Raw genomic sequence first — 18,441 nt, 5'->3', positions numbered from 1 at the left:
TCGGACAAATACCGATTTCCTGTCTTTGCTGCCCTCGCTCGTCTTGTCGGAGAGGAAGGACGCCATCAACGTTGTCTGCGTGCAAAAGAGCAACAACAATCATGATCTCCATGATGCATTCAGATTATTCACACTTCTGACATGACATCAATCTGGGTTCATAAAAAAAACACAAACAAACAAAACAAAACAAAACAAAAACTCCTACCATACCAAGATTAATGCGTCTATCATGCATACGGGTTTTAAAAAAATGAAAAAACAAACAAACAAACAAACAAACAAAAACAGAAAATATAAGTAGAAAGTGATGCAGAAAGAATGAAACTGAAATAAGCGAAATGTCAAATTGAAACATCAATTAATTCAAACACCAGTCTATGACAATCTGGTGTGCTCTCCATCATCACGTGACAATCGTTCTCTTTGTTAAAAATGAAAAAGCAATTCGACTCTTTTTTTTTACATTTTGCACATGTTGTGTCACATTTTCGAAAAACGTTCCAAATTAATCTAATTTAAGTCGATTCAGTGAACACTGGTGGTGACGAAAATGATATGGAGTTATGTAGTCGTTGTGTGATCTTTTAGTGTATATCTTTCATGCGTCCATTTGGGAGAGCAACTGATTGGAGTTTGATTTTCAAAGAAATTAATATGTATGAAGTTTACGTCATTGCCTGTTAGGACAATGGTCCTGTTGATCATAATCATACTTTAGCAAACCACGTGTCAGCTATCTAATTGTTCCACTTACCGCAACTTCTGCCAGCCGCGGACTGTGGCTGCGAGCCTCCAGGCTGTCCAGCACTGCAAAGAATTAATGACAAGAAAATATAATTTTTACGTCTCCTATCACACATAGATGCCATTTATGGAGATTACATTACTGGAAATCTGGCGCTCGTTATGTTACCATGTATAAGTTTTCATCTTCCATCCCTTTATATTCGGCTATCTGTTTCTAATGTACTTCAATCGGCTCTTTCTACTCCTCCTCCTGATCCATTTCATGCATCTTTTTTTTTTCTTCATAATAATCTTTCTCTTCTTCTTCTTCTACTCCTTCTCTCACCTTTTCCCTTCTGATAATTCATTCTCCTTTTCTTTTTCCTCCCCATCTCTAGTTCGACTCTTTCACTCTCCCTTATTCTCAAAGGGTTGATACTTCTTATTATGACAAGGCAATAGAGACAGATAGTAGAATTTAATAGAACAAAAATTGATATACAGGAAAAAAGAAAGCGGTTGGGAAGTGGACAACTGCTTTCTGACTCACGCGAGATCGGCTCCTCGGCTTCCAGAACGTCGGCGTTGCTCGTCTTCGGCTTGTTCTGATAGAGCTCGGTGGAGAAGACTTTCCTTGCAGCGTTGGCGAATCGTTTGGAGGCCGAATTCCCCCTCGAGGACTCGGCGCTCTTCGCCACTGACTCGGCCAGGCTTTCGACGTCCGAATGCTCCGATACTGTGATGATCGGCGGCAGCTTCGCTCGGCTCCCTACACAAGTTTTGAACACATGGATATGAGATCAAAGCATTGTCATTTTTGGACAAGGGAGAACTTTGCTCTCACCAAGAACTAACGGAATAGAAGAATAATTGGTCCCTTCGTGCAATCGGTATTTTGCTCATGTTCACTACTGCTCTAGATGGTTGCGGCTTAAACAATTCTACACTGTCTTGTGTAACGTCCAGCGCATTGATATTTTCAGGTGTGAAGAACAAAAAAAGAAGAAAACATGAAATAACATACTAGGTAACTTTATGTCCATCCGCAAGGGGTGAAAAATATGTTTACAGTGTAGGTGGTTCTAAAGTGATATATATAGTCTACTGCTTCTAAAATCAAGTGAGGTTAGGTAGTATGCTATCACACACAACTGATGAGTTTGTTATGGTATGTTTTGATAGATTAAAAAATTAAAGGTATTCCTCCCAATGTAGCGATTCTGATAAGTCGGACCACATTCAAATAAATGAATTCAGCATCATAAACTGAATAAATCATCTTCCCTTCACATACTGATACCATTCAACATGTCATTTATCATGTATGAACCTAATGTAGGTGACAACTATATCAGTGTGAGAGTAAATCCGACTTACTCAGATTGACTCTTGTGGGCGGTGGGGCCTTCGTGGGACTGGCCCGCTTCTGCCCCCGGGTGTTGGTCAAACGAGGAGTCGGCGACTGGATTCGTGGTTCCTTCAGTTGTTTCAAGACATCACACGCCCCCTAATTTATGCAAAATATAATTTGATTAGTGGTATCTCGACAATCTTGTTTCTGTCTCTTATATCTAGGGCAATATCAGCATCACAGCGTTGATAAAAATGACTTCAATATTATAGTATATTCTTTTGATTTCCATTATATTTCATATCTCATTGATTACATTATATTTGTAAAAGGAAAATAAAAAGTACTTAAAATAGTGAGTCAGAAAAATCACGAGGGAAATTTACTGAGCATAACAATTCAAACAGAGCAGAATCGACATACAGGCATGAAGAAAGTGACATTTTAGCACGCATTCAAGACATATTTTCACACTATGATGAGTATACTATACAGTTCATGTATATAGCATTTGTATTAAAGAAAAGAAAATGTATCAATACAACGCGTTCCTTGACTCATCTGTTCTTTAATTTTGAAGTTTGTGCATGATTATGCCTCCTCAACAATGTCCTCACAATAGAACTCTGCGTTAATTTGAGTAATGTCTCGTTGGGCTGAAATCGCAATCTCAGGTCAAGTAACGGTGAGAGCTAACACAGGCAGAAATGTCGGTAGGATATAAATACAAAATCCAGTGTAATCAACTTTATAAAATCAATTTCAATAATTTGTATAACATCGCAATATTTTGTCTGCATAGTGACATGATTAATCCACCATCTAAGTCAAACTGAATAAAAGGTGATATTTAAAGGCATAATTTACCATTTGCAGATGAAACAAAAACCCAGCATTAGTGCTTTAAAATAGTTCTAAGATGTGAGTTAGGGATAGAAACAACCACTGTGAAAATTTGAATTAATAAAATCAATGTTAAGTATTGTTAAATATACAAAATGTGAACAAAAGTTATAATAAAAATGTGTCCGGATTAAACCGTCTACAGTTACAGTTGATCAAGAAAAATACTGACATCTCCTTATACTTTAGGCTTTATTGCAAAAAAAAAAAAAAATTAAATGGGAGGGTGTTTTGTGGTACAACAGACCTACACATATGCAAGAAAGGCGATATCTTGAATATTTTTCAAATCACCCCTCCCAAAGGTAAACTGGACGTTCAAAGTGACCCGACAGAGATTGTAGAATGTTTTATAAATTCAACTTAATTCATTTCACAAAATATTCACATAAAATATAACACAAATTATAACACTGATTTTGGAAGATACACTTACAAAATACAATGACATACCGACTTAATGACGTAGATCCACTCGGATTGGTTGCTGTTCCGACACACGACTGCGCCCCTCCGGAAGTAGGCCAGCATGCAGACAGTCGGGTTGTTCTTCGGTAGCTTCTCGACCGGCCAGTCCTGGAACGCCTCGATGGTCTTCATGAAACTCTGCAGGTCGTTGTCACCGCCATCCTCTCTGTCGTTTTTCTGCATGAAAATGTTGACGTACGTCTAGGCGACAGAGAGAGAGAAAAAAAATAGTCGTTGATAGCAATAATCACATATTCTACGGGTATACACTGCTTGAAAGTAGCTTCCGCATCATCTACATATCTGGCAATGACAGCAATTCAGCATGGTATTTAGCGAGCCCATGAACATTATTAACAATCGCAGCCGTTGATTATTTTCGCTTCAATATCATCACAAATATAAATCTACACGCTGGTCGCCTTCGTTTATTTAGTTTGTCTCCGGGTTTGACTTCCGGTGCGTTTGAGACAAAAACAAACAAGCAAACAAATAAACAAACAAACAAACAAACAACATACTAATTACGAACAAAAAAAAGTAATGCAGACATGCAAATTCTCAATTGCTATGCATTTCTTGTCAGTATTGAATGGTTATCGACGAAGCGGTTAAGTCGCTCGTTGACCACATCAATATCAGGAACACAATGATCCGAATTTCCAAACGTGGCCTAGATTTAGATCACGGATTAACTGCGTTATATGACGTCATTTAGACCATGTCTAAATTATTTAGTCCATGGATTATTTAGTCCTTATTTAGTCCTCGATTAGGAAATGCTCAGTTTAGACCATGGACTACGTATATAGGCTATGGTTTCAAAAATCCATGTTCTAAAGCTAGGCGACGTATCTGGATTCAGGCCGTTATGTGTGCAAATGATTTCCATGTCTACGTATAGCCATGGAGGTAGAATCTACCTCCATGGTATAACCCACCAACTCGGTAACAAAATGTTCATGCTATAAGCAAAGTAAAAAGCAAAAAAAAAAAAGAGAGAAAAATATAAAAAGAATTAAAAAAGAAGAAAGAAATTTTAAAAAATCTCTTTAAAATTCATCTAGCTATTACTTTCTAGTACATTTGTATACCTATTTTGCCATAAAATTTGTTCATTTGCAACACAATTTTTACAGTATTACTCAGTTTCGATGCTGTACCTCTTTATCGATTGTAAGCACTTCGACCTCATCCTGACATATGACCGTATGAGGGCGTGATTCGTTCATCAGCAATTCTTTTTCCTGTTGACAAGAAAGTGAACAATCTTGATTATACAGACAGATGAACAAGCGAGGAGTTATTACTGACGAGATGAGCAAAATAAAATCATTAATGTATCAATTAATTAACCTAATAATTGAGCCATGAAAGCATTCATCTTTAAAGCATAAGTTTCAACAAAGAGAATTTACTGGGGTACATCTCTTTGGTTTCAAATTATTTCTAGCTGATGTGTTGTAATCAAGACATGTCCCGAACTAAACTGCTTCGCTTGTTTAGAAATGTTCCCCTGACGGGCGAAATTGCTCATCTGACTCCATTTCATACGTTATACGAAAGGTTCAAACCAAGTGGGGGGGGGGGGGGGGAATCGGTCATTTATTCATGCAAGTCCATTACTTTGAAATAAATTGCCATATTGTAACCGTAAGGTATTGGAGAAAGTCACAATATTGATGTAGTCGAAGTTCGAATTATAAACATCTTTTTAATTTTGCACGCAAGTTGTTTTTCTTGTTCTACATTGGTTGTCATGCGCTGTTCTCTATTTGTATAATATTAGGCTTTCACTTCTTTTAAAAGCGCTTTGGGCACTTCTGTAGATATGACGCTTTATAAGCAATCACTATTATCAGCATTATTATGAAAAATACCAGAACATGATATAATGTATGTATGAATGTTTTAATGTGTGTACGACTGTATGTGATAATGTATGTATGTTACAATGCATGTGTGTGTATGCGTTTGGTATATTGCATGTACGTGTATATTATCATGTGTAGTGACCAAATTTTAAAAAAAGGGACAGATAAAGAGGCAGGTTTTTGTTCGTCTTACCCCAAACGAGCTCCCTAGGCGCAGGAAGTTGACGAGCCTCACTCGAGCCTGATTGGTTCCCTGGTCTATGGTTGTCGTGGTAACCAGCGCCGTGCCGGACAGCATCAGGTAGAAATTCTCAGCTCGATGGCCCTGTCGTATGATCACACGTCTCTTTTCGAGACTAAACAAATGAAAAATAAAAAAGTCACACACATAACCGCAGCTCAAATGCCACGATCAAGCAAAAAATACCATCATAAAGCGTGTGAAAAGTCATCAGATTTAAAGAAATATTACCAAAATCACAAATGGAAGATATCACTGCTATTGTTTAGAATAATTTATGTAGGGGAGACCGGGTCTAGTTGTTACACGGGCAAGTTGTTACACTGTCATTTTCTCTATAAATGATCAAAAGAGGGCGTTACAAGTAATATCAAATCAAAATGTATAGCCAACGATCTCTGCATGCGAAATCTGGCGTTGCCTGGACGTCACATGTAGAAGGTAGGTCCAAAAAACACTTTTTTACCTCTCCGAGTAAAATTTTGAAAAATTCGATTTTTCTTTATTACACCAAATCCATTCTTCTTCAGTAAGTGATGAGTATGTGGTTGAAAGAAGCGTGTTTTGGCTGTCTTTTGGTGAAAGTAGCAACACGTGATGTTTGATTGTTTATTGGCCACACGTGTGAAAAGTTTTTGAAAACGCACTGGGTCAAGTTGTTACAACAACTTGACCCGTCTGGAGAATCGAGTGGTGTAACAACTTACCCCAATGCACTTTCAGTTGAATTTATGGTTATACACACACACACAAACACACACAAACAAACACACACACACACACACACACACACACACACACACACCCAACACACTCATACACCCCAGCATAGGCTAACATGCACACCCAGACAGGTTAATATTAAGAATTACCTAACACGTCAGATCTGCATTACCCGATTGAGTTGACTTTCTACGGTGTAACAAACAGTGGCGTATCTAGGGGGGGGGGGGGGGGGGGGGGCAAGGGGGGCACGTGCCCCGGGCGCCACTCCTTGGGGGCGCAAAAAACGAAAAAAAAAAGCGAAGAAAAGAAGAAAAAAAAAACGAAGAAGAAAAAGAAGAAAAGAAAAAAGAAGAAGAAGAAGAAAAAAAAAAAGTTCGCCCGGAAGGGGGAAGGGGGCAGAAAACCAAATCAAACAAGATAAAAACAAAACATGATGATGACGCGGGCAAAATGACAATGTTTATTGTGTTCACACAAGAATTCCATGTTTCGTAAGCTGAAATACACAAATTTTCGGCGCGCTCGCTGCGCTCGCTCGCCAAATATATATAAAAAAGAAGAACAAAACTTGATGATGACGCGGACAAAATGACAATGTCTGTTGTGTTCACACATGTCATTTAATATTTAGCAGGCAAAATGTTTCACTGAGCAGCGGCTGCAATTTCTTTCGTTCTGAAGCGATCGCCAATTGGATCAAAAGGCGCCAACGGTTTCGAACATACGGGGGGGGGGGCGCAACAAAAACCCCAAATCAAACAAGATAAGAACAAAACGCAATGATGACGCGGAAATATACAAATTTCGGCTCACTCGCTCGTACTAATTTAGAGTATTTTTCTAGTCCTCAGTTTGGTGGTATAAATCGTTATCTATAAGGCCGTCACTATATCTTGATTAGAATTGTAAGATCTAATAAGCAAAAAATGACAAAAATTCCATGTTTTGTAAGCTGAAATACAGAAATTTTCGGCTCGCTCGCTGCGCTCGCTCGCCAAAATTTATATATATTATTATAAAAAAGAGAGATAAGAACAAAACGTGATGATGACGAAGAAATATACAAATTTCGGCTCACTCGCGCGCACTAATTTAGAGTATTTTTTTAAAGTCCTCAGTTTGTTGGTATAAATTGTTATCTATATGGCCGTCACTATATCTTGATTAGAATTGTAAGATTTAATAAGCAAAAAATGACAAGAATTCCATGTTTTGTAAGCTGAAATACAAAATTTTCGGCTCGCTCGCTGCGCTCGCTCGCCAAAATTTATATATATGTATATAAAAGAGAGATAAGAACAAAACGTGATGATGACGAAGAAATATACAAATTTCGGCTCACTCGCGCGCACTAATTTAGAGTATTCTTTTAAAGTCCTCAGTTTGTTGGTATAAATCGTTATCTATAAGGCCGTCACTATATCTTGATTAGAATTGTAAGATTTGATAAGCAAAAAATGGCAAGAATTCCATGTTTTGTAAGCTGAAATACAAAAATTTTCGGCTCGCTCGCTGCGCTCGCTCGCCAAAATTTATCAAAATTCGCTACATTTAAATCACCCTCAAAAGACCCATTTTAAGTGCTTGAAAAAAGCATATCATGTAGACTTTGTTTAAAGTCCCTACCGGGATGGGGTTGGGGTTGAACACTTTTTCAGAAATAGGGGCGCAATTTTCACGCTTGCCCCGGGCGCCGTTTCCCCTAGATACGCCACTGGTAACAAAGTACCCCCATGTGCTGTAACAACTTACCTCAACATCGGGGAAAGTTGTTACAAAATTTTGTGTTTATTGATTACGTAATATCTTGTTTATATTATCTGGACTTCCAAAGTTTGTACTGTTTTAAATTAAAGGAGGAAATAAGGTATCCTCAAAGCAAAAATGAAGCCGATTCCTCTATTCGTTTTTTGTACAGACCTAAAAATGTGAAAATTGTAACAACTAGACCCGGTCTCCCCTAATCATTGCATATAATTTCAATGAAGACGGACTGGTCATAAGTTAATCATGCATAATGTAAACACAGAATTAAAATCAAAGGAACATTTTGCAAACTACGAGCCTCGTTGCGGAGACGAGTAGGCAACAGAGGTTGAATGTATTGTGTGAAGGAAACAACGTTCAGTGGTTTATAAAAGTCTCTAGTTGTTGCTCTGACCTATACACGTATAAATCTTTCACATGTAACAAAGACATCACGACAAGCTATAAGATGAGAGTAACTGATATTTAAACCAATCAATGCTAAACTAATCAATTGTTAAACTTTGTCTAAGATGCGTATGATTATCTTCATGACCAACTTGATTGTTAAACTTTGTAGCTTTGTATAGAATCATTCTGATTTTGATTGTTTTTGAGGGTTTTTTTTCAGTTAATATGACTAATTCCAAACCTTGCTTTATTATTGTTATCGTTATTTTTAGACAGGAATTATCACTGATGTAAGATCTACTTGCTGTTATACCTGTTGTACCAGCCAAACTTTGCCATAGCTTCTTGCATCTTGATAGGGAATTCACAGAAAGTATCCAACACGCTTCTGAGACATATCAATGCCTGTAGATAATACAAAGAAGGACACACAAAAAAGTATATCTCGTGTTGGTATTGTAAAAAATGGTCTTATGCTAGCCATTATGCCCATGCATTTCATAAAGGGGTTTGCAATGATTGAATGTTGCTATAATCGCAGTGACCATGATAATGACTCACACATCTATATCGGATTTGTTGCTTTATGGTCGTTAATTGTTAATTGGCATATGAACTGTATTTATTACAGCTTGTAATAGTTGTAAATTGCTTTGTGAAATGGTGTCATGCTGGTGTTATACTACAACCAAGAACAACTGTAATTCATCCGACTTTTGGTATCAGATTCTGATTGTCTTACTTAAAAGAAAAAAAAAAACCTCTTGATCGGGACATTTAAATGCAACATTAACATCAGGGATGGATGTGGCTTTTACTAATTCTTTTCGTGTGATAGTTTCATCTTTCTGATAAGAAAGGAGGTAGGAAATTTAGGCATTCCTTAGAAGATTTGACCAAGTTGAATGTGATAATTTTAAGCGCGTGTTCTTCAAACTGTAAGGCTTCGTGACCCAGAACTATATAGCTCGACATCTCTTGTGCATTGATTTTATGTCCGGCTACTTTGAGGGTTTTTTTATGTTTCTTATTTTCATTCATACCGCACTCGTGAACAAAACTGATCATGTCCATGTCGTTTTTCTGCACTGGCATTCAACCCGCATGATGGGTTCCGTGACTTTCGTAGAGTCACTTTCCCCTTTGAAATTAACAACACTGTCGTTACAAATAAATCGTCAAATCATATAGTCTACTACTAATCAAATTGAAACATCGCAAGTAGGTAATCACAAAGATTTCAAAATTGAATTACAGTGTACCTTGTTTATTTCCTCTGGAGTTCGATCCTCTACTTCTTTTGTCATTATTCGCTTCACTTCAGCACTGAGTTGTCCCTAGAAATATATGGAGAAAATGAATACAGATAGAATGATGGATAAATGTTTGATATCGTAGTACATGATGTGGTTCTATCAAAGTTTGTGATAAGTCATAATTTTTTCAAAAGTAAGACCGGTTATTTTGCACAATACCATCTTTAAATGCTGCTTGCACATTGTGAAACGTCCAGCACTCAATTGTTACTTTTCCATTAAGCGACCGTCTCAATTATTGATCGCCAACACAACATAGCTTGATATTAATCATGGGATAGAGCCGAATCTCCTTGGTTTAACCCAACTCATAAAATTCACAATGGTTCGTTCGGAACGGTTAAAAGGGGATAGAGACAGTTTCTGTGTAAAATCAATTCTGAGAGTAATGTTGGTTACCTCGCACACCTGTTCGGGGCTGAAAACAAGTCTTCACATTATTGTATACTTTCTTCGCAATGCGAGGTCATCAGCGGTTTAAGTGAACTGTGACCCGGATAATGTTCCATTAATTGCTCTGAAGTTTGCATCAATTGCGTAACCCTTCCGATGTATGGTAGCTCAGGCTTAAGTGAGGAAATCGATGCGTGTCGATAAATACCTTTGGCGGCTACACACTGTATAGAACTTTCTTACTTGCTGGTGGCGCCGTTACAGAAAGAACGAAGATGACTTAAGTCTACTGATGCATTACAGTCGACGGCCCCCATGTATTATTCTCATGCACCCACCACTCAGAACCGTCAACAGATGGGTATTAATGACATAATACCGTATGCAGCGAATACTGTTATTTGGACTTCATTCAAGTCTTTATAGTAACTCAACACACACTTGTGTGTCAAACACATGACACATGAAGACACGTATGCCTTGATTCACTATCATCATGCCTTTAACACACTTTCTACTCTACGGTACACATGATATTCTACATGCATCGATGGATTTAAGAACTTAGATTTAAGATCTTCATGTATCCACATTGTTAAATAAGTAAAAATCTGTCGCATTATGTAATAGACGAACTTTTTATCATTATTAAAATGAAATATATATATATATATATATATATATATATATAGAGAGAGAGAGAGAGAGAGAGAGTTTGTACGTGTCAGGCACTTACAAAGTTTACTATTATATATTTCAATAATATTATGGTAAAGAAACGAAGAATTGTTTTTGCATTCATGCTGTCAAAATGGAAAGACACAGCCGACAGCATTATTTACCGTTTTAATAAGGGATGGAACTTCTAATAGTTTTTATTATTTCTATGTACAATTTGTAACTCTATAACTAATATAGGCGTTTTCTTATTTAAAGTTTGTTTCTTTGATTGTTTATCTGTTATGATAAAAACAAATTAAAACTTGCTTATGCTTTCTGAAAAAACACACATTCGACATAAAGGCTGTTACATATAGGGAGTGGACCTGTAGGTCTGGTTTTCATAGGATCAGACGTGCTCGGGTGATTTCGTATGACAAATACCAGTTACCTGGAAAAAACCACACGGGGTTGGCATCGTTCCTTTCACCCGTTTTCAAGAGAGTACCATTATTGCCATTCTCATTCAACTATAAATCTACAGCGGCCTATATAGCTAGGTTGTCGGTTTGTTCGAAGAAACAAGTTACGCAGTAATTACGCCCACTGCGTTTTCTGATAAGAAATAAAAAAACTGCTTTTGTAGGCCTACTTGTTTGCAGCTTTAAGCATAGGGGCATCCCAGAGGTGGAGACGCCTTGAGTGGATAATCTCTACATAGGCTGAAAGTAAACTTTTCCCAAACTTTCACTTTGATTTGACATATACATATCCTAGTCACCAAACATCGAACTGGTAAGACGGAACATAAGCCGGCAAAATCTGTTTCTGTTTTAACTTGACCGAATAAAGCAAAGTACTGTAAATAACGAGACAAATCAAGATAAAGGTTTACCTCTTTCTTGGCCTTGTAATGGTTGCGATCAAAGAACAAGCCAGATTTATTTTGTGGCGACGGTGGTCCACCGAGACAAATGCTGTCTGCTGTCTGGTCGTTCTTGTATCTAGAAATAAATATAAACATTCTGTTTCTTTCCATACATACAAAACAGACAGGGAAAAACCTCCCGAATATCAACATCTCTATCACGCTAAAAATCTGTATAGATACGTGAAGTTTTCTCATAATGGATTCATAGACTTTCATATACATGTAGTAGCACCGCAAGTAAAGGCCGGCACCACATAACTATAGCGCCATTAAGGAAATAAACAGAATGTTCCATATCACGGCAATCCTCCAACGCGTTGTTGTCTGCATGTCATGTTCAGTTATGATAATAATATATTCACATGTTAATTGCATATACATCATATATCTATATGAATATGAACATATGATCCGTTTGCACAGTGCATGTGGTTCAAGTAGATACAATCCGACATCAAAGATCATCATGATCATACTCGAGAATTCAAACACAGAGGATAACATACTTGAAGGTTGAATAAAATGATATGAAACCTGAACTCGCGTAAAACTTTTTCTACCGAAAGAAAAGCACATTGTCTTGTCCCGGTAAACGAATGTATCATTAATTCTCTGGCAGTAGATAAAGCGGAATACCTACCTTCTACTTATCTGGAAAGATCTCATCACCATCTGCAATAGTCGAACCGCTTTCCGGAAACGATCACTCGACTGATAAGAACACATGACAACATTTGCGTTACTATCACCTCTAAAACCATCAAGTTTTCATGTTCCTCCAGTAAACATTTGCGTCAGCTTTTCTAATACGTGTACATTCATTTACGATGGACTATTTATAGTACGGAATATATACTGTCCTATCAAACTCATCGTATGACGATTTAATGGGTAGCAGTATGCCGATGTATAGCAGTGTCTACAGATTTGATCATAATATTATTATAATAATTCGGGGCACAAATAAAAGTTGTTCTTTTCGAAACAGTAGTATAAGTATACATTTTCCTCGTCGACTTTTTTGGACAACAGCGTAAAAAGAATTGCCACTTTCAGCAATTTAAGACATGGCTCTCATACCGCAGCTAAGTATCACACAAACTACGTGTGTTAAACCTTATATACAGAGTTTGATACAAAAAGAGATAAACGTTATTTTCCAATATTTAATAGTAGGGCCATCATCAAATAGTGAAAATTAAATCTCTTCAGTGATTTTGCACTCGTTATATAACAAGTGTTTTTAAGATATCGTTTCGTTTTCTTTGATTTTCAGCAGATTAAATCTCAAATATATCTAAATTGATGAAAATTGATATACAGCAAGTGTATCTGTATTTGCATTAACAAGTGTTTTTAAGATATCGTTTCGTTTTCTTTGATTTTTAGCAGATTAATTCTCAAATATCTTTAAATTGATGAAAATTGATATATCTGTATTTGGATTTAAGCTATTCGCATATGGTCTATATTGTTGCTGATATCTCTAAATAAGAATTTATGAGTAAGGCTTGTATACAGTGCGTAGTGGTAATGCAAATAAAACAAGCCAGCGACCAACTTTACCAAGTTTGGTGATGCGGGTATGGCCATGAGTTGTACGTTGAGCAGGTGTCTGCTGCGTCCACGTCCGAATCGTCTACCGTCTCGCGGAGAGTCGTGTGAACTCTCACGACTCGAGCTCCCGCTTCTCCTTCGCAGACTCGAAGACCGCCTCGTGCGGGAGACGTGACTTCGACTCACGCTGGAGCGTCGCCTACCCAGGCTTCGAGAGTTCGTCGAGGAGCCTTTCCTCCCACCTAAGTTCAGCAGGCTCATCTGTTTGGATAACGACTTCGGCTTTGGACGATCAACGGAGTATGAGTTGACGATATCTACCGTCCCGTCGCTGAAGTTGCTAATCCGGCGCGCGTAGAGGCTCTCGTCGTAGACATCGCTGATGGCTTCGTTCTGCTGAGCGAGCTCGTGCAGCGCCTTCAGCCGAAAACTGGAACTCCGTCGAAGATTTCGACGCCGTTGGGGCTCTCCGCTGTTGAACCGGGCAACTGCACGCTGCATGACAGTTGGAGAATTTGATGTGTTTGAGAGTTGGGACGAAACAAATACATTTTGACCACTAGTCCGACGAATGAAAGGAGTTCTTTTGATCGACCTGGTCATCGACTGAGTTGACATTCGACGTCTACCAGGTGGTCGGCTCAAATCACCAATATTGTAGGCACATGTAGCTCCTGCATTCTGGCCGTCCGAAATCGTAGCCGGCAAGCGACTCAACGTCGAATCCAACACCACAACCCGTGACTTAGTGCTTCTGGTTTCATCTCTCACCTCGGAAATATTTGTCGCTGGATCGATGGGCTTTAGGATTTGTCCTCCTCCTTGGATAGAGGGAAATTCCACTCGTCCTGCCGTCATCTTGAAAATAGCAATGCAATCAAGTGGACTTGGTAGACATTAGCTTACAGAACATGTGAAGGCAGCGGATACATTGGCGTAGGACCTTACATATTTTCCAAGCTTACAGCTGTACGCTATTCTGCACTAAAAGGGACGCATGATTTCACCATTCACAGTTCAGCTCTTTGATCTGATGAAAAATCTGAGCGATATACACATTTGTCGAAAGAATAATCTCTATATTAGTCAAAGTATCAGACCATTTGCACTTGAGACGTCCGAAACAAGGTAAAGCAGTTACATCACATTCTCAAAATCTCACGTGAAATTCTTGTTCTATCCAAAGGCGTTTATCCAAACATATTGAGTTCGCAACCTAGAAAAAGTCGATGCACCTGGGCTCGCTTATTATACTCTATTTTTGGTGTGATGTTTAGAGCCCCGGAGTTCCTGCGTCATCAGCTCCAGCCTTTTGGAAATCCCTTATATTTGTTGAGTATGTTTCACGCGCATCTAGATCCAAGGCAGATGTATGAAGCGCAAGTCCACTGGCTTGGTCACCTGATCAAGCCTCTTCTGTTCAACCAGCAGTCAATACAAATGATCGTTGTTTGGCAAAATATCAAAGAAGGAACTGCATCAACAAACACTGAAAGAGCGAGATGGGATATGACGTTATGTGCGCCCTGCAGAAAATTATGCTCGTTGCACAATAGTGAACGTCCTGCCAGTCAGAACGCAATAATATTGGATTTTCCCCAGAGGGACATTTCGCTGCCCACTCCACCAGCCAGTTGGGCGTAACATGCAGGTGTATCCAAGATACACAGAACTAAATGTTCGCTATAATGCACAGATCGATCGCCTGTTCAGATGCTGTGCTATATATATTGGGGAAGGACATCCCCATTGGTCACAGCTTAAAGGGCATTGCCTTCCTTGCACTGACCAAGGACAATACAGAACGGGTTGATCGATTGATTAGGAGCAGATCCGCTCGATAGGGTACGTAATCCCTTTCCGTTCCTGAAAGGCCCCTCTCGAACGCTCATTGTCCATGGATCAGGTCCACGTTCCTTTGTCGTCAAAATTACGTGAATTAAAATGGCGTGTAGTCTGAACTTGAATTCCGTGGGGATTCGTTGCACATTCGTTAATGATGAAATGAAATGTGTCTGCTTCCGTGATCTTCAAGTCAAAGGTAGGGCGTGGTCCACTCGAAGACTTCTCTCACAGACGCTCTTGAAGTTGGGTCCACCTTTACTAGGAATCCGGGATTCGATTTACGCGTTCTCAAAAGATTCTTAAGTACGGACTGATTCGTCTTAAAAAGAGGCAGAATGCGAAATTCCTATACATCGTTGAAGATGGCAAGGAATCGATTGCGAATGAATAGACGGAAAATGCCTCTCGATTGCTGTTTGTATTTATTTATGGAAGTAGGAGGACCAACTAGGTAATAGAAGTGAGTGACAGGGAAGATTTGGCGCACCTGTTAAAGGGCGATGTTTCCACCACACATGCATTCTCCCAAATACAAAATATAATGTACAGTAGAAACATACGCCAGGGTAGATGCGTACATACATAAATTCATATGTCCATACACACCGACACCAACGCACAAATATACAAACACAAACACACACACACATACACACACACACATACACACATATATATATATATATATATATATATATATATATATATTTGTATATAAACCTGAAAATTTCTCGAACGAGTTTTCTGAGAGAGGAAATTGGTTTTCATAGCTCAGAAATGTTTCTTTCGAAGAAAATTTGTTGGCCTCTCGTACTTCAAACGTAATTATCAATTGGCCATAAACCCCTCTTTTTAATGGAAATGAAACCCAGATATGCATGTGTATTGAGTGAATGCTGCAATGCATGTATATATAGAACACATCAGCGACGTTTGAGGAAAATCGGACAATACATTTGAAAGTTATAGACTTCTGATATTTCGGCACAGCCATCGCTGGATGACAAGATTACTACAATTTATCCCCTCTTTTAGTTAAGTTCAGTATGCTAGATAAGTGAAGATTGGTTGAATTTTCTTGAATTTCTTGATTTTTCTTTATTTTTTTTTAATATCATTGTCTATAAATGACGTCAAAAAGTTTTGTAGTCTTAGCTTCTTATCCAGCGATAGTTGCACCAAAACTTTACAAACTAAAAACTTTTGATCGAATTTCCCCCATTTTCCTTTAACGCTGATCTGTTCTAGTGAAATCGCTGCATTCCCTCTATTCACATACCTATTTGGGTCTCATCCTCAATAAGACACTTATATTATACTGAATGTATAAACGCGCTGGTATTCCAATATCTAAACTTTTCAAAAACATGTTCGGGTTTTTTTTTTTTACATTTTTCTTAAAGAAAGACTTGACGACTTGCGATTCTCAACCTCTGAATATTGCACTAAACAAAGCTAGAGCCACAAGGTGAATCAGGACTGTAAATGTAGTAACTAGTGTATACACACATGTGCATCCTTTCTGGACTGTGTGTCGCAATTACATGTTTTACTACTTGACCTTCAACTTCTTTCTTAATCTTCCAAGGGCTATGCAGCCCATCACAAAGATGAACTTGATCTGCGTGTATATTTGTGGAGGAATGTGATTTTTTTTTACCACTGGCTGCTGCATAATGGTCTATATAATGAGATCTTGAAATTTTTTGACCGAGTTAAAATTCATTACAGAGCTTGGTAGATCATTCCACTCAGGGAAGTTAAACTTGAGGACTTGCGTGATTATGTAACATTGTTCCAACTAACATTAGAAGGCACATGCAAAACAAAAACTGAGCAAGAGACACAAAAACAAAAACTTGATTAAGCATGAATTTTATATAAGTGTGCATGAATGTAATTCTTGTTATCTGTACTGCAAAAATTTATTGGGAAAAATACATTTTTAATCTCAACAGAGCAAAGACATGACATTTCATGATGTTCAAAATTCAAGCCACTCAATTCTCTGCGCAGAAATTAATACACAATACACATATACACTGTACTCATAAAACACTTATACCTGGAATGTATTACATCTCAGTTAAACTAAGCCATAAAACAACACAAAAATATTACAGTAGGCAAAAATACAAGAAGTTACACTTCATTAAATGCATGTTTGGGTCTTGCACATTCCTTGTCACTTGTATTTTTGTTCATGTCGGTTGATATGTGTCAGCATTGGAGATATACATGTAATTCACAAGCAATCACTTCTATGAACTATCCTATGCATACATGGATTGTCCAAAAAAAAAAAGAGTGACTGTCAAAAAAAAAATGGATATCATTGTAGACTGAAATCTGTCAAAGAGTGATCATGTGGAACACGTCAAGAAAATAAAGAAGTAAATCATATTTATCTTCCTGAAAATTTTGACTTCTTGTCAACCACATAATTGCCACTGTTTCATATATACGTCTATAATCACATTGTCATTTTGGTATTAGTCTGATCTATTTCAGATTAGTACCTTTAAAAATCTGACCTGCACTTATTACAGAGGTAGCAAAATGAGTCAATCGGTGCAGATCTGAATGATTAATTCTTGATTGACTCCAGTCAGATGGCTTAATAGACATTTAGATATTCATAGGTAGGACAAAAGTGCTGGCATGTACAGTTTATCAATGTCAATAACCTCTGCCAGTCATGTACAAAAAAGGAACAAGGAATTATTTCTATGTTTTCCTTCATATAGAAGTACTCTCATGAAAGTTTCAGCGCATAATCAAATATAATAGTTATTTCTTTATTAGGCATTCTGTTACATAAAAGCTGTTCTGTTATCTAAGCTTTAATTCACATGTCATATCACATTTACAAGCCTTGCATTATCTCCTGGGTATAGACATTGAAAATTGGTACATGTATTATCAGGATGACATTGTGTGGTTTTACAAAGTACTGTAGTTTAGGTAACATACTTTCCTGACAGATGGACCACATCAGTCCCCCCCCCCCCAAAAAAAAAAAAAAAGAAGAAGAAGAAAAAAAAAATTGAACCTAAATGTCATACATTGTCAAAATTGAATGTCTTAAAGAATGTCACAGTATCCTAAAGAGTGGCTCGATGTATTGACATGTCTTTAATAGCCATAATATTTATCCAATTTTAAGTTTGTATATCCTCTAAAACAAGCTCTGTCTACTATTATTATGTTTTGATATTTCCTGCATCACATTAGCTGTAAATTGATAAATTTTGGATATATATGACAGGCCTATTGACATATTGCATTTT

At 37.7% G+C, this 18,441-nt stretch overlaps 1 protein-coding gene across 1 annotated transcript in view; it reads right to left on the bottom strand.

The window, feature by feature from the left end:
* Positions 1–14,164, bottom strand: part of LOC139744369 (uncharacterized) — a 16,142-nt gene extending 1,978 nt beyond the window's left edge. The window contains exons 1-12 of the mRNA XM_071654810.1: positions 13,316–14,164; positions 12,390–12,460; positions 11,714–11,843; positions 9,712–9,786; positions 8,763–8,854; positions 5,519–5,681; positions 4,615–4,698; positions 3,437–3,652; positions 2,107–2,236; positions 1,280–1,498; positions 758–810; positions 1–75 (exon numbers count right to left, since the gene is read on the bottom strand). The exon at positions 1–75 is cut by the window's left edge and continues 30 nt beyond it. Coding sequence (XP_071510911.1) covers positions 1–75; positions 758–810; positions 1,280–1,498; positions 2,107–2,236; positions 3,437–3,652; positions 4,615–4,698; positions 5,519–5,681; positions 8,763–8,854; positions 9,712–9,786; positions 11,714–11,843; positions 12,390–12,460; positions 13,316–14,164 — 2,157 coding nt within the window. The remainder of the gene's footprint in view (positions 76–757; positions 811–1,279; positions 1,499–2,106; positions 2,237–3,436; positions 3,653–4,614; positions 4,699–5,518; positions 5,682–8,762; positions 8,855–9,711; positions 9,787–11,713; positions 11,844–12,389; positions 12,461–13,315) is intronic.
* Positions 14,165–18,441: the final 4,277 nt, after the last annotated feature.

Source organism: Diadema antillarum, unplaced genomic scaffold (assembly GCF_040938485.1).
Source record: "Diadema antillarum isolate AM-2024a unplaced genomic scaffold, OU_Dant_1.0 seq00001165_RagTag, whole genome shotgun sequence".
Lineage (NCBI taxonomy): Eukaryota > Metazoa > Echinodermata > Echinoidea > Diadematoida > Diadematidae > Diadema > Diadema antillarum.
Note: the sequence above shows the minus strand (reverse complement) of the source record. Positions and strands in the feature narration are given on the sequence as shown.